This window comes from Rhincodon typus, chromosome 14, assembly GCF_021869965.1.
Source record: "Rhincodon typus isolate 14 chromosome 14, sRhiTyp1.1, whole genome shotgun sequence".
NCBI classification, from domain to species: Eukaryota; Metazoa; Chordata; class Chondrichthyes; order Orectolobiformes; family Rhincodontidae; genus Rhincodon; species Rhincodon typus.
This window is the reverse complement of record NC_063345.1, coordinates 44,948,879-44,971,891: the sequence shown is the minus strand read 5'-3', so window position 1 is coordinate 44,971,891 and position 23,013 is coordinate 44,948,879. Positions and strand designations below refer to the sequence as shown.

Below are 23,013 nucleotides of genomic sequence, written 5' to 3'. Positions count from 1 at the left end.
AACAGATGCTGCCGGACCTGCTGAGCTTTTCCAGCAACTTTGTTTTTGTTCCGGATTTACAGCATCCGCAGTTCTTTTGGTTTTTACTTTTTTTGTTGAGGCTTGTTAACAGTTTGACTCAACCTATTGCTCTTCAAAATGGCCTAGCAAGCCAATTAAGAGTCAACCATATTGCTGCAGGTCTGGATTCACATCAGGTCCGATAAGGAAAGCATGGCAGATTTTTAAACAACCATTGATGATGGCTTTGTGGTCATCATTAGACTTTTAATTTCAGATTTTAAAAAAAAAATCCAACTCCACCATCTGCCATGGTGGGATTTAAACCCGATCAGTAGAGCTTTATTTGGGTCTCTGGATTCCTATCCAGCAACAATACCTCTATGCCTTCACCTCCCAATGACCTCCTTTTGTGCTACAACTGTACTATGATATTACCCACTTACAAGGTAATTTCTACTAACAATTTGTCAACGAAAACCAAGAACTTTCCAACTGATCGCATAGATAATTTGTTTCCATTATAAATTTCTCTTTGGAGTCTTAAACTGATTCTTCTATTCACCTGTAAAAGTTAACAATGGGATTCGTGGCTAAATAGGTTATTGAAATTTTTCAAATTGAAGTCATATTGGCAAAAAAAGGCAGAAATTTCAGGGTCTTATTCTTTTTAAACATATCATCACTGCACTGCCAATGGAGCAGTTCAGGAACGATGGGAAAAATTATGTCAAGTCTAATAATCATGATCAAACAAAACAACAACAATGAAGTTGTAAGATTATGTATGTCGAGGCAGATTACTCTGGGATGACTTTACAGAGATTCATAAAAATCATGCGGGGCATGGATAAAGTGAATACCAAGGTATTTTTCCCAGGGAAGGGGAGACCAAAACTAGAGGGCATAGGTTTAAAATGAGAGGGGCAAGATTTAAAAGGGACCTGAGGGGCAGACGATGGCGTGTGTACGGAACGAGCTGCCAGAGGAAGTGGTAGAGGCGAGCACAATTACAACATTTAAAAGGCATCTGATTGAGTACAAGAATAGGAAGGCTTTAGAGGGATATAGGCCAAATGCTGGCAAATGGGACTGGATCAGTTTAGGATATCCGGTCGGCATTGACAAGTTGGACCCAAGTGTCTGTTTCCATGCTGTATAACTCTATGAATCTCTTACCTTTCCACAGATGTATGACTTCGGGTGAAGATTTTCTGCTGCTAGGATCAACCCATGCACAACATTATCAACATATGTGAAGTCCACCAGGTTCTTGCCATTTCTGTGGAAACATGGTTAATCTCATTGCCTGATAAAACAAACAATTAATTGAAAACTGCAGTCACACCCAGCAGATTCCAAGGCATGGTAATTGACAGTTAAACTATAACGCTCTAAACTATGTGCAGAATTTATAAATTAGAAACCATAGAAAAATTTTACAGAATGCATTCTCCCATCCCTTAATATCAGAGATATGACACATTTAGCCACGCACATTCATGAAAATGAAAACATGCACCTCCCCATTTTTACAACTTAGGGTGTGCCAGCTTTCTTTAGACTCTAATGATTCCACAAGGAGATGAGAATGGTTTTGAATACAGATCAAAGGTAGCACTATTTATCAATAACAAAGCACACAGGCAGGAGAAGTTGGAAAGAATCATGTTGCAAAGTGGATTATGTTTTCATATAACTACCCACTCAGATAATCTCTCACCGAAGAACAGACAAGTGACATAGCACATTGTCAAAGTTATTATCAGCTTCTAACTGTTCACTGTTGCTGTTACTTTCAGCTTCTAACTGTTCACTGTTGCCGTTACTATCAGCTTCTAACTGTTCACTGTTGCTTCCTACAAGTTCAGATTCAGTATGAAAAACTCAACAAACACTAAATGCATAGATCTGTCTAAACAGTACCAACCCAATTATAAACTTCATCTTGCCGGTCTTCGCAGCCTGTACAAGGACAGGTACTAAATGTGGATCTTGAGGTCCAAAAATGCCATGAGGACGAATTGCAATTGTCATGAAGTTCTGTTCTGGATTATTAGCACGAAGAATTTCCTGTTATGTTTAAAAAAGATGTTAGTTGTTAACAGGTAGGGAAGAAGCTACAGCATCCACTTCAATTAATGCAATATGCAATTTTCTCATTATATTTTGTAAATGACAACACAATTCCCGAATCTTAATACTTAGAACTAAATGTTACAAGTATTGGACGGTCAAGTGTACCATACAATAGTCAAGAGTGCAAGAGTGCTTGAAAGAAGAAACAGACAAGTAAAAGAGCAAACATATGCGCAGAAGAGAGATGCATGTAGTCTCTCCAAAAACATAAAAGTCTACATGAATAGGTTAGGAGACTAGCAGCAGAAAATTACTTTTACAAGTTTACTTTTAAATTGCATCTATTGAGGAACTGGATTGCTAACTGAATGGTCACATGGATCAGGTGAGTCTCTCTTGCTGCAGTTTTGACATCCAGCATCTAGTGGGCCTTGACCCAGCATTAAACTACATAAAAGCTGCACAAATTGGTAATCTCCGAAATCATAATCATGCCAGGTGTGGCAAATATAAATACAGTGTACATCTTCCATTATTGGGCTGTAAACATATTGTTGTAGCAGATGAATGCGAACTGAATAGAATCATCAATATGGAGTGGATCTTTTTATGAATAAGGTGATTGTTCTTAACAGAAATGTTACCAGAAAGTGTTGCAAAGTAAAAACTTCAGCTCAAATATTCAGTAAAGTTTATATCATAAACTAACATATCTAAGACAAATCTAAACACATAACTACAATTTCATTTTTAAAGTTAAAGTTAAAGTGATGTCAGACTTTTAAACTTACCACTTCCTGCAAGATCTTAGTTTGTGAATAGTAGTCAATGGGCTTCTTAGCGTATGGCAGGTCTTCTGAACCATTTTTTAGGTCGGAGCCTTCAAATACGACACTAGCACTGCTAGTCAGCACCAGTTTCTGTGTACAAGAAAAATGTGCTAATCATGAAAGACTGGTGGAATGGCAGGAAGACAAATGGTTATAAAACTGCAATGTATAATTTCTTACCTGAACACCTGCTTCTTTACATGCTTCAATTATCGTTTTAGTCCCTATGTAATTAACCTTATAGAAGAGTTCTCGGTTGTCACTAGAAGGTGCTGGAGAAGCACAGTGAAACACGATGCTCACACCCTGAACTGCTGGCAGTATATCCTAAACAATCACAATTTATTAATTCACAATTTCATAGTTTGGAATTTTACTTTCAATACACAAAGACACTTAATATCAAAATTAACTAGAGGCACAACCTGTGGATATTTGCTGGATAACAATCATTTCTAGGTTGCAAATAAATTCAATATTTGAGATTTTAGGTGAGGGGCTAGGCTATACTAAAACTAAATCAATCTGTGGCATAACTTCTCCAAGATGTCTCCAAGAAAACTTAGCTGTCAGATCCATCGTGATGGCCACAAAAGTGCTAAAAAAAAAAGCAGACAGCAAATACTATCTCTATCAAATTACATTAACATTTCTGATAGGTGGCTCCTGCTAGAATATATTCCATTGACATTCAGCTGAGAGAGAAAGAAGGTCCATTATCATACACATTCACCTCAATCTCCCGTGTTGTGGTACATTCGGGATAGAGCATTGATATAACAATGGGAACACTCAAAAGACAGATCTCCTAAAACTTCATTGATGAACATCTCAGAAGTGCAGTTTGGGAAAGAATAAGCCATTAGGTTCATTGAATACATTCCTGCCACATACTTTGTCCCATCACACACACACACATACACATACAACACTAAGATGTACGGTTCACAATAACAGTTCCCCTCTGAAAGTGACCATAACTTCAGCACATCAGATAAACATAGATCAGCACAGAAATTCTGAAGTTACAGTCTGTCACACAGAGTTCCAATTTAGGAACTCACTTCTCAGTAAATCAATTGTTAATTCTTCACCCTCTACCAAATCCTTCATTGATTGGAGAAACTTTCTGCTCATCCAATCCTCGATGTCAGTAACCTGTCAGTCACTCTGATAACAGTGAATTTGAGGGAGGTAGTGGTGAGGTAGAGCTGTGTGGCATCAGCATACCCATGAAAAAGTGTTTCTCCAGGAACAAAGTCAAGTCAGGAACAAGTGTTGTCAGCCCTAGATAATTTTTTAAAATTGTTAAGTTCAGTTAACAAAATTATAGTCATACAAAAAAAGGAATGATATATCACTGTCAAATCAAATATTACAAAGCCGAGCTGTTTCTCTTTTTGCATGCTGCTGGCATCACGAGAAACTGAGACTTCAATATTATAGTGCTAAAATGTACCTTATACCAACCTCTTTACAGCACAAATCTGCACTGAAGAACTGAATTCTCTCATTCTCAACTGATTTTCGAACATCCAAAATATTAACAGTGTAGCCTTTTTCCAGAAGCTTCTTCACCAAATGCTGACCCAAGAAACCTGAGCCCCCGATAACTGTACATTTCTTATTGTGCTATAAAACGAAAAGTCAGACAAAAGTAAAACATATCACATTTTTGGCATCTATAAAATGCAAAATAAAATGCACAGCAGGCCTGCCAGCATCTGAGGAGGAGAGTTAGTGTTTCAAGTTAATAACCTTTCATCGAAACTGGGAAAAGTCAGAGATGTAATAGATGTTAAGCAGGTGGAGGTAGAAAAAGAGCAACAGAGAAGGTCTGTGACAGGGTAAAATGCAGGGGGATTAAACATCAGGAGGGATGTATTATCACAAGGATCAATGCTCCAAAGCCACAGCAATCAATAATGGGGCAAGTAAAGGAATAAAAGATGTGTCTAGGGGACATGAAAAACTGCCAACCGGAAGGAAAAAGGCAAAAAGACAAAACTTTTTCAATATCTTTGTTGAAAAGCCAACAAAGGAAACAAAATGGGAGCAGAGATTACAATGTAAAATTGTTGATCTTAAATGTCATGGGGAGATTACTGTGACCAGAAATTTAACTGGCCTGCGATGCATAAATAAAGTAACTACCAGAATAGGTCAGAGGTTGGAAAGTAGGTCATTTTCTGCTTCCCTCATCCCTATCCACCACCTACAAGACACAAATCAGGAGTGTGATGAAATATTCCCCATCCACCACCTTCAACATTCACTCCCTTCGTCACCAACTCTCTGTGGTAAGAGTTTGTACCATTAACAAGCTGCACTACAGCAATTCACAATTCACAGCATCTACCCAACCTGGAACCTCGAGATCTTAGAAGACCAGTGCAACAAATGCATGGGAATACCACCCATTGCAAGTTCTCCTCCAAGCCACTATGCCTTGGAACTACATCACTGTTCTTTCACAGTCACTGGCTCAGAATTCTGGAACTACTTCCCTAAAAGCCCTACAAGTCTATAGGCACCCCACAAACTACCACAGTTCAAGAAGGCAGGATGCCATCACTTTCTCCAGGGTGATTAATGCTAACTTAGCCAGCGACACCCACAGCCCAAGAACAACAAAAATAATTCAAAACTTGTAGCACTTCTAATGCAAGTTCCTTTTCCATAATCAAAGTCTCTCTCTCTACCTCAGTCTTGTCTCTCCCTTTAGATGCACTCCAGCTATCAACTCCTCGCTTCCTTCCTAGAACCATTCTAGTGTTCCACTTGTTCTCTCATTCTACTCCACCAGACTTTGCAGACAATTGATCATCCTCTGCCATTTCTGCCAGCTCAAGTGTGATGCCAAATACATTGTCCTTCACTTTCAGCATTCCAAAAGAACCATTCCCTTTGCATGGTGTTGGTCCACTTCTCAGTCATCCCTTTGTGCAACCATAAAGAAAGCAATGGATTGTTTTAACAGCAGGGAAAACATCACCTTTCTCCATAATACCATTCATCAGATCTCAGGTGGCATAATCACAGAATCACAAAAGTGTTACAATGCAGCAGGCTGCCATTCGGCTGATTGTGTCCGCACCAGCGCTTCTAATAAGCATCATTACCTGCTGTCAATATCCTGCTTTTTCACTATGTGCACAATATAAGACCATATTAGACAATGGTTTCTTTGGCCTTGCAACATTAATCCTTTTGTCAGGTGATGTCTCCTAATTTACACTCTATCACTCTCTACCTTTTGTGATCTTTTCCCTGCCTTCATCCTTTCACTTTCTCCAAGTCTGGGGAAGCTCGTGGACCTGAAGGGTTAAATGCTTCTCCCTTTCGCCACAGACGCATCCCATACTCCTGAACATTTCCAGCAATTCATGTTTTTATAGTGAAAATACCAGATGTATTTGCATAAATGATCCAGGCAGGTGATTACCATTGCATTATAACGTAGTCTGCACAACTGCGTCGACACTTCCCCATTCTTTGTGTATCCAAATAAAACCTCAATCCCTCGCAATATCACATAGCATTAGCCCGCAAAATGCTTACCCTTAAACGCGTGGCCATCTCCCCAGTAGCAATGTCTCCTCGAAGATTTCAGAGTAAAAGATACAGACACAACTAACGACCCCGAAGCTCCACCTCTTCAACTACATTGATAATAGTAGCCCTGTCTCTGATTGGTCGACATACCTCTATTCGGCATACTGTTACCCGGGTGACACATGCATCCGCCAATCGGATTATCGTATGACCATGGGCTGGTGATGGCCCGTGAAGCAGTGACCAATCAGAATGGGGTTTCGTTTCAACTACAGGATACCCATTCTCCGGGTCAATCCGATGAATGGGCAGGGGAAAGAAACGAAGAACTGTGGATGCTAGAAATCAGAAACAAAAACAGAAATTTCCGGGAAAACTCAGCAGGTCTGACAGCATCTATGCAGAAAAAGCAGCGTTAACTTTTAGCTTCTAAAGAAGGGTCACTGGATCCGAATCGTTAACTCTGTTCTTTCCACAGATGCTGGCAGACCTGTTCGATCGACTTCTGCTTTTGTTGTTGATGAATGGTCAGGTCCCGCATAGCTGCGAATAAAAGCAAGACATCACTAAAGCCAACGAGATGAAATAAAAACATATCCTGGAGAAACTGAGCAGGTGTGAGAGCATTCAGAATATTGTATTCAAAATATTGTTTCAATTTATTGCCAGAATATTGTTTCTTCCTTCACAGATGGTGCCAGACCTGCTGAGTTTCTTCACATTTATTTATATATAAAGAGCAAGCATCAAGTTGGAAAAGTATATTTGAGCTAATACTCAGGTATTCAGATTTTGTACTATTTTGTATTGGCTGCTGATGGTCTTACTGGAAACGAGCTGCAAATATGAGAGGCTTGGGCCTGCCAAATGACAAGGACGAACAAATACAGCAATATGTTCTCCCTTGTCTTTTAGCTAAAGAAACGGGACGGGAAAGAAGAGTAAGCTGTTGTAGGCTTCTAATTTCAGTTGTCAACGAAAAGTCAACATCATTTTGGGCAGTTCCTTTTGATTCCTCTGGCAGGCCTGCTGCAACAGTCTGTGGGCTGAAATACAGCTGCCACTGGGGGGGTCCAAATACAGGAAGCATGACCCACTTGAGAAAGTGTGTTGATTCTCAAGCCCCAGTATTCCAGGGTCACCACAAAAAGTTAGTGATGAAATCAAAGTAATGTATACTCCTAATTTACCTATTTGTTGGAATAAAATTAACAAAAACAAACCACTGATTAGGTTACTGTACATAAAGAACCACTGTTTATTACAAATATTTAAATTCAAGTCACAGGTACACAAAACTATGAGCGATCAATATAACTCTGACCCTCTTTAAAACCCCTGCACACATGCACAAACAAAAACAAATTGTTATTATGGGTAGAGAAAAAATACTGAGAACCATAATTTAATACCACCAGTGGGTAGCTTTAAAATTGTGTTCATTTTGCCAAGACCTTCTGTTCTTTGATAAGAGATAGTAGGGACTACCAATGCTGGAGTCTGACAATAACAAGGTGTGGAGCTGGATGAACACAGCAGGCCAGGCAGCATCAGAGGAGCGGGAAAGCTGCTGTTTTGAGTCTGGACCCTTCGTCATTTTCTGAAGAAGGGTCCAGACCCGAAACGTCAGCTTTCCTGCTCCTCTGATGCTGCCTGGCCTGTTCTTTGATAATCTTTCTCCAGGTTATTTCACTTCTTCGCAGGTGCCACAGGACAGTTGATATACTAGTTACTGATTAAAGGCAACAGATAAAGCAACAGGTGGGAGAAATGAGATAGCAAGAACTGCAGATGCTGGAGTCAGAGACAACAAAGTGTGGAGCTGGAGGAACACAGCAGGCCAGGCAGCATCAGAGGAGCAAGAAAGCTGACGTTTCCACACTTTGTTGTCTTTGATGGGAGAAAATAACTGGTTTGCTTCAGGTACTTTTATTGCAGAGGGAGATACGGATACAAAATTTGCTGTTTCAGCAGTCAAGCGGCTTAACCCCCAATCTACAGTGTTGATGTTTGGTTTATGTTATTTCATAGACTGAAGCATATCCTTACCAAGATTATTGCTGAAGAAGCAGCAGATACCGTGGTTTCTCAGGGTCCCACAATTCAGGACCCCATGACCCTGGTCCAGCGTTTTCCTTCTTCTGGTGGGATCATTTCACACAGTTTTGGGGGGTGGGAGAGAGGGAAACCCTTGTTAACACTGATATGGATGAGGGAAACTTTAAGCGTCAGTGGAGGATTTACTGGTAAAGGCTTCACCTCCGATAGGCAGTACTCAGCAAGTCAGAGTGAAAGTCCGGAGTGATGAGGAAAACGCACACCACAATACAAACCACCAACTTTTCCAACACCCTCTTCTCCATGCCAAAAGCTCGAAGCCGTCAACGGTAATTACACCAGACGTCACTAACGTGACAAATCGGAACGAGGGGGCGTTGTCCTGGAGTGGGAACCGCAGTCGGATTTGTGAATATTCAGGTAGAGCCCGCCTACCAGCCCGGATGACTGACGCGTCACCGGTGACCATGGGAATGACCGCTTCTGAACTGCGATTGGTCGGCCGATTGCTATGGAGCTTGATTGGGGAGCTGGAGCGTCTGGAAATACGACAGCTGGGGAATTGCAGATCTGTTCTTAACATATTGTGTAGAGCGTGTGGAAATGGCTGCTAAGGTGAGTAAAGGGACTTCTCATCCGATATGCTGACCGGCATGTTAAAACATTCGTGGGAAAGCCGCAAACGGCTGCTGACAAATAGAAGGTGAATAGTGGGAGCATTATGGGGGAGCTGCGAATTTTGGAAATGTGTGGGAGTGACAGTTGGGTAAAATGGGGAGAGTCGCGTCGTAAAGACCTAATTTGGGGCTTGGGCATCATAAAGCAAAGGCAGAAGGTAGGACGATAAGTGAATGCACTGTTGACTGTTTAACATACCAATTAAAGGGGTTTGGGCGCGGTTCGATTTCGACTCCACTGTGTAGCCCAGCACAAACACCGGATGAGTAAGAACAGACAGGATTTTTCTCCCTGAACCTCGTTTCTAACACATGATAGATAATTCACTTTCCTTTGAATCATCCCAACGTTAACTAGGGAAGGTTAAAAGCACAGTTCTGCTGCCAGAATTGCCACTGTTGTCTCGCTGTTTATAAGATCCCGGGAACAGAAGTGAACGCTTAATTAGTTAATTTACCGACATTTTTTTTCAAGAAACGTAATGACTTGGGTGCTGAATGCTCTAACAATTACGAATTAATAGAAGTTAATCATCGTAAATACTGGCACATTTGGTGTTTAATGTTTAATGATAGAGTTTAATGATACAACAGAGCAAAACACTAAAATATTCTAGACTAAATTTTGCACCAAGTGCACACTTTTAATTCTTTAAACTGTAACCTAACGCTGATGTTACTTAGGTGATTTTGGTATACAAGTGTGCAATTCAAGTTCCAGGTTGCTAGTGATGATTTCATCTCTATTTGCATTGGGGCGATGTTAAGTTGTGTTCAAAAACGCTCCTGTAAAATGGCTTGAAGGGTCTAGGCCCGAAACGTCAGCCTTCCTGCTCCTATGATGCTCCTTGGCCTGATGTGTTCATCCAGCTCTACAACTTGTTATCTCAGATTTTCCAGCATCTGCAGTTCCTACTATCTAAAATATAAGATGTTGCTCAATCGGTTAGGTTGGATGCCAATGCCCCCAACCATAAAAGAAATACCAATTTTATTTTTATTGTAATATAAAATTGTTGCAGACACATAAATGAAGAGCTAGTCTCTGATTAAGGAATTGAATTGATAGAGTCCAGAGATCATACTTGTTGTTGAACACTAACCAATTTTACTGACAAACCTAAAACTCTTTCATTTGTTTTCTTAGTTTATCTAATTCTGTCATATTCTGACAAGTTTCTTATAAAATGGTCCTTGTAAGACTTGAGATATTGTTTACGATCAGGGCACTAATTTTATGGTTGAATTACAGGCACAGTGTCTCAAAACTGGATATCTCCCAGACCAAGATTCTTTTAAGTTTTGTGTTTGGGATGACACAGGCATGTAGAGTGTTGAGGGAATGTTTTCTGATGTAAAGTTTGTAAAGTGACAGTTATGAAAAAATATAGATAATGCTGCAAGATAAACTAGGAAATTCTTTGGCGTTAGTGCTGTTAGTGGTGTTTTTTTTTTGTGGAAGTGTGGCAGAAGTTCCATGTAAATAGGTTGCCTGCTGCAGTTCAGCAAATTTTTGGTGGTAGAGTGGAAGTAGCTGCAAGCAATTACCCAGACATCTAATTGAATCAAAGATGTTGGTGATAGAGGAAAGTCAAGTGATGACAGCTTTAAAAAAAGTCTTGTTTTCGATATTGTAGGTTACTGTACAGACAGATATGAAGCATTTTCTGTACAGATATCATAGTTAGGGCATACCACAGAGAAATTGTTTAGAGACGTCCTTGGTTAATTTTCTTGTCATGGCTGAAATAGGGGAGGCTCCTTTCAGTTTAAATGTATACTGATTTCTGATGGTTGCACAGCATTAAAGAATCATATTTTTCATTCATGGAATGTAGTTTTTGCTGGCTAGGTCAGTATTTATTGCCCATCCATAACTGCACCAGAAAAGATGAGGATGAGTGGCTTTTTTTTTTGAACTGCTGGCAGACCTCAGCACACCAACAGTGCTCTGAGAAAGATGGTTCCAGGATTTTAGCCATGGGACAACGAAGGAAGAGCAAGTGACTGCGCTAGGTTTGCAGTTGTCTACAGGTTGATGCCAGGTGGTCTGTCTGGTTTCATTCCTTTCTTTGGGCTTTGCAGCAACTTGATACAGTTGAGTGGCAGTTTAGAATCATCCACATTGCTGTGTGTCTCAGCATTGATCAGCCAGATGAGGTATGGACGCTTGCCTTTCTTTCCGGGAAAGCGTTAGTTACGTGGGGATTTTCTTTTACAAGAGTCAATAATAGTTTCATTGGACTGGCTTTCAATTCTAGATTTATTTATTAAATTCAAACTTCACCAGTTGCCATCAGGGATTTTGAACCCATGTCTGTAGATTATTAACATAAGCCTCTGGATTACTAGTCCAGTGACATTACCACTAGCCACCATCTTCCCTAATTATGCAAGGTTAGAGGCATCAGCTTAGTTTTCATCTCTTGAACTAATTCTCAAATGTGGCCTTTTCAATATTGAACTTGTTTTAAGCAGGGCAATTCACCTACTTGAGTTCATCCAGCTTAAAGTAGGAAATAAATGCCAGATAGGTAGACTTGAAGAGTCTCTGTGATAATATTAGCTGTTTAACAAATTTCAGTTGACAAACTGGAGAAACAATCAAGGTAGGCATATCAGATATCACAGTTTTAAAACAAAAATGAGAGAAAGGAGGTTCCAGAGAGTCACCAATACCTAAAAGAGAGAGAGAGACTGTGCTTTGGAAATAACGCAAGAGTGTGGAAACAACAGCTTCATAAAGATTGAGTAGGAGGGACAGTGGAGTTAGAATCTTCTACAATGTGAGAAAGTGGGAACAACAGCTTGATAAAGAGTGATCGATTATTCCAAGAATTTTTCTGAAGAAGGGTCTAGACCCGAAACGTCAGCTTTCCTGCTTGGCCTGCTGCGTTCATCCAGCTCTTGCACCTTGTCTCCTATTAGGAAGGGAGTTCCAAGACTCTTTTTTAACAGTAATTCAGGAACAGTGATGTATTTCTAAGTCAGGTTACTGTGTGTTTTATTTTTGAGGGCAAGTTGTTGTTGGTTGTGTTTCCATGCTCCTGCTGATGACGCTCTTCTAGGTGAGATGCTGTCAGATAAACCTTGATATTTAAAACAAAATCAAATAGCCAGGGAAACAGTGACGTTTGATGTTGTGGCTAACAATCCATTCCAGGAGAAGCCTTGACTAGTTACTACAATGCATGTTGTACAGAGCAGTCATTGCAACTATGGTGCTTTGGTGGCGAGAGAGGGTGAATATTTAAAGGGGAGGATGAGGTATCATCAAGCGGGCTACTTTGTTCTAAATAAAGGTGAACTACTTAAAATATTGTTAGAAATGTGCTCATCCAGGGAAGTGAAGAGTATTTCATAACATTTATTACTTGTGCTTTGCAGAAATAAGTATAGAAAATAGGAGCAGGAGTAGGCCACTCGGCCCATCAAGCTCTGCTACTCAACGTGATTGTGACTAATCTTCTATGTCAACAGCATAGTACAGAGTACCAGGTGGCACAGTGGTCAGCGCTGCTGCCTCAGCGCCAGGGACCCAGGTTCGATTCCACCCTTGGCGACTGTCTGTGTGGAGTCTGCACATTCTCACCGTGACTGCGTGGGTTTCGTCCGGGTGCTCCTGTTTCCTCGCACAGTCCAAAGATGTGCAGGGTGGGTGGATTGGCTAGGCTAAATTGCCCATAGTGTCCAGGGATGTTTAGGTTAGGTGGGTTAGATATGGGAAATGCAGGGGTAGGGGAATGGGTCTGGGTGGGATGCTCTTTGGAGGGGCGGTGTGGACTTGTTGGGCCGAATGGCCTGTTTCCACCCTGTAGGGATTCTATGATATGATCATACTCTCTCCCCACACTCGTTGACATTTTTATCCCCTAGAACAGAATAGCAGATGATAGATAGGCTTTGGGGAGCCACAAGGTAAGCTACACATCACAGAATATTCTGTGACCAACTCTTGTGGCCAAATGACATGTATGGTGGGTCCAGTTAAGTTTCTGGTCAATTGTAATCCCCAATATGTTGATGGTGGATGATTTGGTGCTGGTAATGCCATTGGATGTAAAGGCGTAGTGGCTACATTCCCTTGCTGTAAATAGTCATTGTATGGTGCATGTGTGATGTGCATGTTACTTGCGACTTTTTTTTATTAACCTATTTTTCTAATCAACCTGCTCAGAGGTGTTGTTACACATCTCAGGAACAGATGAGACTTGAACCATGGTCACTTGATCCAGGTTTAGAGACACTATACTTGCCACTTATTGGCCCAAGCCTGTTATCCAGGACTTGTATGCAGAAAAAGAACATGTCATCTCATTAATTTCAATGTTACTATAGCTTATTGATACCGTACTTGGTTAAATGCTGCCTTGATGAGAAGGGCAGTCACTCTCATCTCACCCTGGAATTCAGCACCTTTGTCCATTTTTAGATCAAGACTATATTGAGGATTGAAGCGAGAAGTTCACATAAGGAGGCTACAAAAATATATATAGCCAAGTTTAATGAGTGGGCAAAGATCTGACAAATGGTGTGGAATGTGGGGAAAAATGTGGAATTGTCTATTTTGGTAGGAAGAATAAAAATGAAGCATACTGTTTAATTGGTGAAAGAATGCAGAGTAACTGGGAATTGTAGTGCATGATGCACAAAATGATAGTATGCAGGTACAGCAAGTCATTAGGAAAGCTAATAGAATTCTATCACTTATTGCAAAGGGAACAGAAATACAAATAGGGCCGTTATGCCTCAGTTATGCAGAGCATTAGTGAGACCACGTCTGGAGTACTGTGTATAATAGTGGTTTCAAACACAAATTGAAATTGCTGGTAAAGCTCAGCGGGCCTGGTAGAGTCTGTAGAGAGAAATCAGAATTAATGTTTTGGGTCCAGTGACCCTTCCTCAAAACATGTTGGTTTTTACAGTATTGGTCTCCTTATTTAAAGAAGGATTTAAATGCATTGGACACAGTCCAGAAAATGCTTACTGGACTAGTATGTGAAATATACAGGTTTCCTTCTGAGGAAAGGTTGGACTGGCTAGGCTGGTGTCTGGAATTTAGAAGAGTAAGAGATGACTTGATTGAAACATGTAAGGTGTCCTTAAAATCTTACATGTTAGATGCGGAAATGATGGTTCCTGTTGTGGGAGAATATAGAACTAGGGATCACAGAGTAAAAGTAAGAGTTTTGTCCATTTAAGACAAATAAAACGAATTATTTTCTCACAGATAGCCATGAGTCTTTGAAATATATTCAGAAAGTGGTGGAAGCAGAATCTTTAAATATTCTTAAGGCAGAGCTGGATGGAATATTGGTAAGCAAAAAGGTGAGTTTTTTGGGGGTAGGAGGGAATATGGAGTTACAATCAGATCAAACATGATGATGATGAAAAGGGTGGAACTCCATGTTCCCTCAATTTTCTGGGTCCTGTGTAGGACCCAGAGTAGTCTGTGGCATATTGCATTGAGTGGAAGTCGAATTGCATTTCTTTTTTTTTTTTGCATTTTGTTAATTAACTATTTTACAGTTACAGGCATTCTACATGTATATGCCAATTTTTATCACTATTAACTATCAAAAGCGTGCATTTATATGATCTTACAACTACAGGTATTCTATCTGCTAAAATAAACAAAAATTGGAAGCTCATTTCAGAAGTCTGGGGACTTGTTTAAATTTGGTGCTGTGTTCATCATATATATTATGTGACCAAAAGAGAGGATCATAGAATCCCTACAGTGTGGCTTGCAGCTATTCAGCCCATTGGGTCTGCACCAACCTTCCAAAGAGCATCCCACCCAGACCCAACCCCCACTCTATCATCATCACCCTACATTTACCGTGGCTATTTCACTTAGCCTGCACATCCCTTGTTGGGGCAATTTAGCATGGGCAATCCAACTAACCTGCGCATGTTTCAACTGTGGGAGGAGACTGGAGCACCCAGCAGAAACCCACACAGTCACAGAGAATTGTCTGCGTGGAGTTTGCATATTCACCCAAGGCTGGAATCAAAACCAGGTGCCTGGCACTGTGAGGCAGCAGGGCTAACCATTGTGTCACCCACTAGAAAGAGTATAGCATGATCAGAAGGAAAGAAGTACCATGCGTTGGGTGGGAATCGAACCTGGACCTGCTGCATAGCAGATGGGAATTCTACCACTGAACCTTAATTGCAACCCCCTTGCTAGCAGTTTATTAACTCCTTTATTGGCGGTCTTTCATACCAATCTTAATTTGCTGCCCAACGATTGTATACTGCATTCGGATTGATATATTGTCCAGATGAAACGTATGACCTAACTTGTATCAAATGGTCCCAAGTGATCTATTCTAATCTTTCTGGATTCGCACTTAATCAAATTCATGAGGCTAAATCTACACTCACAGTCAGCACTTGATGCCTGAAATAGCCCACCAAATCACTGAATGTTTGAACAGAACCCGTCTTGACTTGGTCCACAACCATAAATTTGAAATTGGACCATTCTTCATGTATCTTTTCAACCAAAATAATACAAATGTGTGGTTATAAAGTGAAATGTTTCAATATGTTGCACAATGCTGTCTTTTCCAAATTCATAATCTGTTTTCTTGCTTTCTTGCAGCCTGGTTAAATGCATGCCACTCTCGTAATTCCTCTTGTGGAAATCTGCTTTCCAGGTAGTCACGTAGGCATTGAATAAATTTAAAGATTGCAGCAGCGTCCACATCACTGAGAGCAGCCAGAACCTTCATCACTCTGATAAACAAGTTCACCTAGATACCGAGTCCTCAGTTTAGTGAGACCTCAGGAAATTGCATAGCTTCAATTGTTGTCAGAGCTTTTCTGCAAGAATTTGCACAATGGTGCCAGTTCACTGAGACCGTCATTCAAAGCAGTCAATGCAATGCAATATTTTGGCTTTGTGAGCAGTTTCAGGCAATATTTATTTTTTGGATCATTGTGCTTATTCACTTGCTCTCTGCAGTATTCCATTGAGCCATTGTGGTTTTTATGTTAGAGCACTCACTGCAAAATGTCTTGACGGCCACTTCACATCATTCAGAGGTTGAAATGCACTTGTATTACATTCTTTGACTAGGACAATTTGAAGATTTTTTTCTGTTCTTCACAGTTGATCTGCTGACCATTTTACACAGTTCTTAGAAGCATTTTAATGTCTTGCATAATTGACACCTCTGTCCAAACATCACCAATTCCCAGATATTTTCTATGAGCAATGCAGTGCTGTTCTGACGAATGTTTAATTTCGCATCACAAGATTGTGGCTACTTTATTTTTCCCAGCATAACTGAGGCTCCGTCTGATGTAAGCATCACCATCTTCTGTAAATCAAGGTCACTGAACATAAAATTGATTGATTGCTGCCACAATTAGCAATGATGCAGTGAGTTTCAAAATTCCTGCAAAGGCAGTATTGTAAGCAAATTCTGGTCAAACTTGATGTGCAAAATCCACATTTTTTTTGTAAACTGAAATGTCTGTACATTCATCCACCATCAATATATGAAAGAGTGATTTGCGCAATTCATCCAGGAACTGTCTTTGTGTAATGAAACCAATGCACTCCACAAATTCAAAGGTGTAACTCTTACTGCGCAAGCTCTCAATTACTTTGTCATCTGATCATCAATGTCTTGTATGGAAGCATTGATGCATTCATCTTTACTGTATGTATGACAGTATCAGTGAGAACTTTCACCATACTCCGGATCGTACATTTCACAATAAGTTCGAATGTGACTGAGTCATGCATTCTGTTTCTGCATTGAAGATGGCACTTAATTTTAATGACCTGAGAAAGCCATTCCATTGTGAAATGTGCTCGGGGTTTTCTTTCTTTTTTGATGACTCATTTGCCTTACTTTTGGACATACTTAAACTTATCAAGAAAGCAAAGTTTTAAAATACAAAAGTGAAATGTATCTTGCTACTTTTGTCATGTCTTACTTGCTTCCGGAGTAGCTGCCTACCTACTGGACCTTGTGCCTGATCTTCCTGGTCACTGTTGAGAAGGCTGTTAACTCCCCTGTCTCCCCAATCCTGTTCCGCCAGGAGGTGATTGGGTCTAGCTGTTTTGGCAATCACGAATGTTTACATTTTTTCTAGGGCTGGAAGCAGTTTTGTGGCCAAGTCACAAGTTCAGAAGTACTGGTCTCTGTTCTGGTGTGTGAAGGATCCTGGGATTCGTGCACTATCCATATGGAACAGTTGAAAATGTGCTGTGTGGAGGTCTAGATGATTCTTTCATTGGCTATCTACGTGGCTCTTGGAAAGGTGCTAGTTGGAAGTGTGACGAGGATTCCTCCTTTGGCTATTTGGATGTGGCCATCAAGTGTGTGGACAATCATGGGAAATGTGCAGGTTTAGCTTTCCTGGTGCGTGGCGTGCATGCATGCAGCTGACAGAGAACATTGGTGGCACAGCCAAAAGATCCACTCCTGCTTCCAACTCAAAGTTTTGCATGTTGCAGCTTGGTATTGGCCTGATTGGATTTGTCCTTTTGTTTTAATGGAATATAACATATCTAACCAATTTCCATAATGCAACACTGCTATTTGTCCAACAATAAAAGTGACATAGTTTGACTGGGAGCCTGATTTGTTCTTGAGCACAATGGCCTAGATGTCATCTAAATCTGTAACCTTTGTTATTTCCAAAAATGAAAACAGAAATTGCTAGCAAAACTCAGCAGATCTGGCAGCATCTTTTGTGAGAAAGCAGAATTAACATTTCAAGCCTGGTGACTCTTCATCAGAACGTGCATTTTCTGTGTGCACTGGGCTCAGACATTTCTTGATTTTACATGGACTAAATCAAAATGATTGAAGATTCATTGGTATCTGTGATGCTGGGACCTCAGGAGGAATGTAGAATCACATCAGTTGGCATTGGTTTTGATTTTTTTTTTTTTTGTTATTATGGAGCAGATCTTTAGTTTCATTTCCTGTGTTAATGAAGAACAGATTTCCTTTTGTCTTCTGAAATGAAACCACTTGGCACTTCTTGGCTCTTGCACTGATGTTGTAGGCTCCTTGGTGAGGATATGGATATCATTGGAATCCCTTCCTTCAATTGTTTAATTGGATGCCATCATTCATTACGAAAGTGACACAGCTGTCGAACTTTTTGGACCCATTGAATTCCATCACACTACTGACTTGTGCTTTGCAGATAGAAATGTAGAAAATACGAATGTGAGTTGACCATTCACCCCATTGAATCCTCTCTGCCATTCAACTGATCCTTGATCTTGATGTCGTACTCCTGCTCTCCCTGTACCCCTAGACACCTTTTTAGGCTGTAGAATTGAGTAATAGATGATCATAGAATCCCTACAGTATGGAAACAGGCACTTCGGCCCAACAAGTCCACACCGACCCACGGAGCATCCCCCCTAGACCCATACCCCTAATCTACTCATCCCTGAGCACTATGGATAATTTTAGCAAGGCCAATCCACCTAACCTGCACATCTTTGGACTGTGGGAAGAAACCGGAGCACCTGGGGGAAACCCATGCAGGCATGGGGAAGCATGTGCAAACTCCTTGCAGACAGTCGCCCGAGGGTGGAATCGAACCCGGGTTCTTGGCGCTGTGAGGCAGCAGTGCTAACCACAGAGCCACGGTGCTGCCCTAAAGAAACGATGGACAGATTTTAGGAGTTAAGAAGCAAATTACTGTCTATAAGAATATCCAGCACCTGAGCTACTCTTATAACCACATGACTTGAGAATTGTTGGGCTCTGTCCAAATCGTATTGCTTCTGCTGCTATGTATGCAATGAGTTCTGTATTTTATCCTCACCAGCATCATACCTCATTTTTGGGTATACCTATATACGAGTGCTCATCTTGGCATTCTCTTTTACACTCGTCATTGAATAAAAGTTTATTTGTTGCTTGCATGTAATGCAGACTGAAGGATCTAATTGGTCATAAGTTACAGATTGTAGTTGACTACAACCCTGCCATTGCTCATGGTCCATTGAGCCTCATGGATGCCCAGTTGTGAGCTGCTATATCTGTTTCCAATCTATCTTATTTAGAATGGTTGCAGTTCCATATAACACAATACACAGTATTTTTTTCTCTTTGAAGATCGTATTCATTTCCACAAGGAGTGTGGTGGTTATACCTACCAATACTATAATGGACAGGTGTATCTGTGACAGAAGGATGAAGCTGAGTATGTTTTTTGCCTCATTGATCTTCTCACCACCCAGTCTGGCAGCTGCATCCTTCAGGACTTGCCTGGTTGGGACAGTCACCATAGTCTCATAGAGCTGTTGTTCCATCAGAGAGAGAGACTACTGATGGTTTAACATGAGGGTCACCACGTCTCTGCAAGTGGAGACGTTAGGAAGGAGAGTCCTTCATGGTAACCTCTGGTTGGAACAAGTATGGTGCTATTGGATCACACTTGTTGACAGATATTGAAGACCCCACCAGAGTATATCCAGTACCTTTGCTGCTGTCAGAGGTTCTTCAAAACACTGTTCAGTAGAAGAACACTGATTCATCAGTTGAGGCAGGACATTATTGGTAATAAGGAGCACTTCCCATCAGAGGTGCCAGGAAATTTTCTGGGATCCAGGATCGATGTTGTCCACCCAGGGCCATTCTCTCCCAATTCTACATCACCATGCCACCATTTCACTGCTGGAGAAGGCAAATGTGATAAAATTGGAATATGGGATGTTGACTGATGATTGTGAAAATCGCTATGAATTCTTGACTAGTCTGTATGGTGGTTCTCCCAATTCTGACACAAGTCCTCACTTGTTAATGATTTAGACTTTGCAAGATTGACTTTGGGTATTCTTATGTCGTGTTCTGCACCTAGGTTAACAATGGGTGGTCGTTCAATAGTTTTTTTATGCTGTGCAGTTGCCCAGCTGCTTGGAACTGCACACGCCAACTGGTGTGTGGACACATTGACTTCTGGATCCATAAGTCACTGCTATGCACAGACCTCAGAGACCATTTCAGAAGATATTTGAGTCAAGCATTTTGCTTCAAGTCTGCAATTATACATGATCCAAATTAGTTAGCTCAGTTGGCTGGATGCTGATTTGCAATGCAGAGTGATGTCAACACCGGCTGAGTTACCATGAAGGAAGCTCCTTTTCAATCTCCCTCCTCGCCTGAGATGTGATAACTCTCAGGTTTAATCACCACTAGTCATTTCTGTTTAGAGAGGGCACCCTATGGTAAGACCATGGCAAGTTTACCTTTTGCATAGTCCAAACCAGTAAAGATGCTGGATTTTCTTCCTTTAAAGGACATCAGTGAGGCTGACAGATTTTTAATCATAATCCAGTAGTTTGGAATAAAGAACAATACAACACAGGAACAGGCCCTTCAACCCTCCTACCGTGCATCAACACATTTTGCCCTTCCATACTAAAACTGTCTTCACTTACAGGATCTGAATCCCTCTATACCCTTCCTATTCATGTATTTGTCCAGGTGCTTCTTGAATGCTGCTATTGTGTCTGATTCCACCACCTCCTCTGGCAGTGACTTCCAGGCACTCGCCACCGTTTGTGTGGAGAACGTGCCTCGCACATCTCTTAAACTACCCCCCTCACACCTTGAACCGGTGTCCCCTAGTAATTGACTCCTCCACCCTGGGAAAAAGCCTCATACTTTCCACTCTATCTACGCGTTCACAATCTTATAAATTTATATCAGGTTGACCCTCCATTCCTGCGTTCCAGTGAAAACAAACCCAGTATATCCAACCTTTCCTTCTAGCTAAAATCCCCCATACCAGGCAACATCCTAGTAAACCTTTTCTGTACCTTCTCCAAAGCATCCATATCTTTCTGGTAGTGTGGTGATCAGAACTATGCGCAATATTCCAAGTGTGGCCTAACTGAAATTCTATAAAGCTGCAGCATAACTTGTCTATCCTTATACTCGATGCCCCTTCCAATGAAGGCAAGCCTGCCATAGGCTTTTTTTACTGCCTTATCTACCTGTGCTGCCACTTTCAGTGATCTGTGGACCTGCACACCCAGATATCTCTGCATATCAATATTCCCAAGGGTTCTGCCATTCACTTATTATTTCCACCTGTACTTGACCTTCCAAAATGCATCAGTTCACATTTGTCTGGATTAAACTCCATCTGCCATTTTTCTGCTCGTGCCTCCAACTGATCCATATCCTGCTGTATCCTCTGACAATCCTTCACACTATCTGGAACTCTACCAATCTTTCTATCATCCACAAATCTGCAAATTAGACCAGCTACATTTTCCTCCAAATCATTTATGTACATCACAAACAGCAGAGGTCCCAGCACTGATTCCTATGGAACACCACTTGTCACAACCCTCCATTCCAAAAAGCTTCCTTCCACCTCTACCCTCTGTCTCCTATGACTAAGCCAGTTCTGTATCCATCTTGCCAGTTCACTCCTCATACCTTGTGATTTCACCTTTTGTACTAGTCTGCCATGAGTTTCATAGTCCCCATCACCAACATCTGATTTCATTTAGTATTTTATTGAAATAAACTACCAGCTTTTAATTCATAATTAAAATTAAATTCTTTAGCTTCTCTGATGCTATTGGAATCAGATCTCTGGAGCATTAGTTCAGGCCTGGATGAGTAGCCTGATAACACAACCAACATAATCTTCATATCCTCTGGACTAGGGAGGAATATCCACCTCATTCCCTCCCTCCCTCCCTCCCCCCCTCTCTTTCCTCAATTGCTAGCTAGAATAAATTGCTGGAAAAGACATCATAAAGGGTCTGATTTAACCACGTGTTAAAATCCTGTTCAATCTAGACAGGATACTAGAGGGTAACTGCTGTAAGTGAAACAGTACTCCTGCATGAGTCACTGCCTGTGAAAGAAGTGATTACTGTGAAGATGTGCAGAAGAAATAACTATGTACTCTGATTAATAGCCACATGGGCGCGATACAAGGTTCCTGGCATGCATGAAACCACACCCTAGAACTGAGGCAACATTTTATTGAGGGGCAAAGTGGGATTTGAAATTGCCAGAGCAATTTAGTAAGGTTGGGGAGATTATGGAAGGTTTCCTGATCTGTCTCACTTTCCTCTTTTAGAGGAAATACACAGAACAACTATCACCCTACCCTATCCATTTCTGGTGGAAGGATTTATGGTTTCCACCTTCCCACTCCCAAATTGTCATATTTTGGTGGAATTCTAGAATACAAAATAAATTTTTCTGCATAATTATTGTATGATCTTGTATCCAACGTTACAGCTTCAAATATAACTATAAGTCTCTAAGTAAATTCTACAAACTGTAAATTCTCTCTGCTTCCTCTGGATTGTGAAGTATTGCAGGTATATTTGCACATGCCCCATGTTTTGAGAAGCATAGTTTTGGACATTGGATAACCTGGCTACATGTCACATGATCACAGGTTTTTTGTTTAAAATGCTGAGATGAACATGAATCCTTATCTATACCACTGACTCTTTCCCTTTCTGTGGCCACGGTTTGGTCTGAACCAGACTGTTTGCACCTTCAGGATCCTGTTTAACCCTGAGTTAGATTTCTGCTTCCATATTTTTTCATTGCAAAGACTATTGTACCTATTTCACGTTTGAAACATTATCTGTCTCCATCTATGTCTCAGCCATCAGTTAATGGAATTCTCACACTTGAAATTGTTACCTCCACATTCAATCAAATCGATTCCCAGCTAACCTCCCAATTTCCACCCTCAAATTTAAACTTTTGTCTTTGCAGCTGAAATGTTAGCCCAGATGAAGTACTGGCTAACTACCTGTCCCTTGTACTCTGCTTCCCCCC

General features: G+C 40.9%; 2 protein-coding genes across 8 annotated transcripts in view; one reads left to right on the top strand and one right to left on the bottom strand.

The window, feature by feature from the left end:
* The window catches only part of nsdhl (NAD(P) dependent steroid dehydrogenase-like), a 10,622-nt gene extending 3,941 nt beyond the window's left edge, over positions 1 to 6,681 (bottom strand). For both annotated transcript variants that reach the window (XM_020517514.2, XM_048605474.1), the window contains exons 1-6: positions 6,471 to 6,681; positions 4,380 to 4,541; positions 3,090 to 3,236; positions 2,871 to 2,999; positions 1,931 to 2,073; positions 1,180 to 1,282 (exon numbers count right to left, since the gene is read on the bottom strand). In XM_020517514.2, the coding sequence (XP_020373103.2) occupies positions 1,180 to 1,282; positions 1,931 to 2,073; positions 2,871 to 2,999; positions 3,090 to 3,236; positions 4,380 to 4,541; positions 6,471 to 6,488 (702 nt within the window). In that variant the 5' untranslated portion in view covers positions 6,489 to 6,681. The remainder of the gene's footprint in view (positions 1 to 1,179; positions 1,283 to 1,930; positions 2,074 to 2,870; positions 3,000 to 3,089; positions 3,237 to 4,379; positions 4,542 to 6,470) is intronic.
* Positions 6,682 to 9,015: 2,334 nt separating this feature from the next.
* LOC109917661 (centrin-2) overlaps positions 9,016 to 23,013 on the top strand; it is a 33,727-nt gene continuing 19,729 nt past the window's right edge. For 3 of the 6 annotated variants that reach the window (XR_007263619.1, XM_048604983.1, XM_048604982.1), the window contains exon 1: positions 9,016 to 9,137. Coding sequence is in view for 2 of the 6 variants with exons in the window: in XM_048604983.1 (XP_048460940.1) it covers positions 9,126 to 9,137 (12 nt within the window). In the remaining 4 variants the exon portion in view is untranslated. Of the gene's footprint in view, positions 9,226 to 14,429; positions 14,528 to 23,013 lie in introns of all 6 variants that reach the window. The other 3 variants (XM_048604984.1, XM_048604985.1, XM_048604986.1) reach the window with 3 other exon arrangements.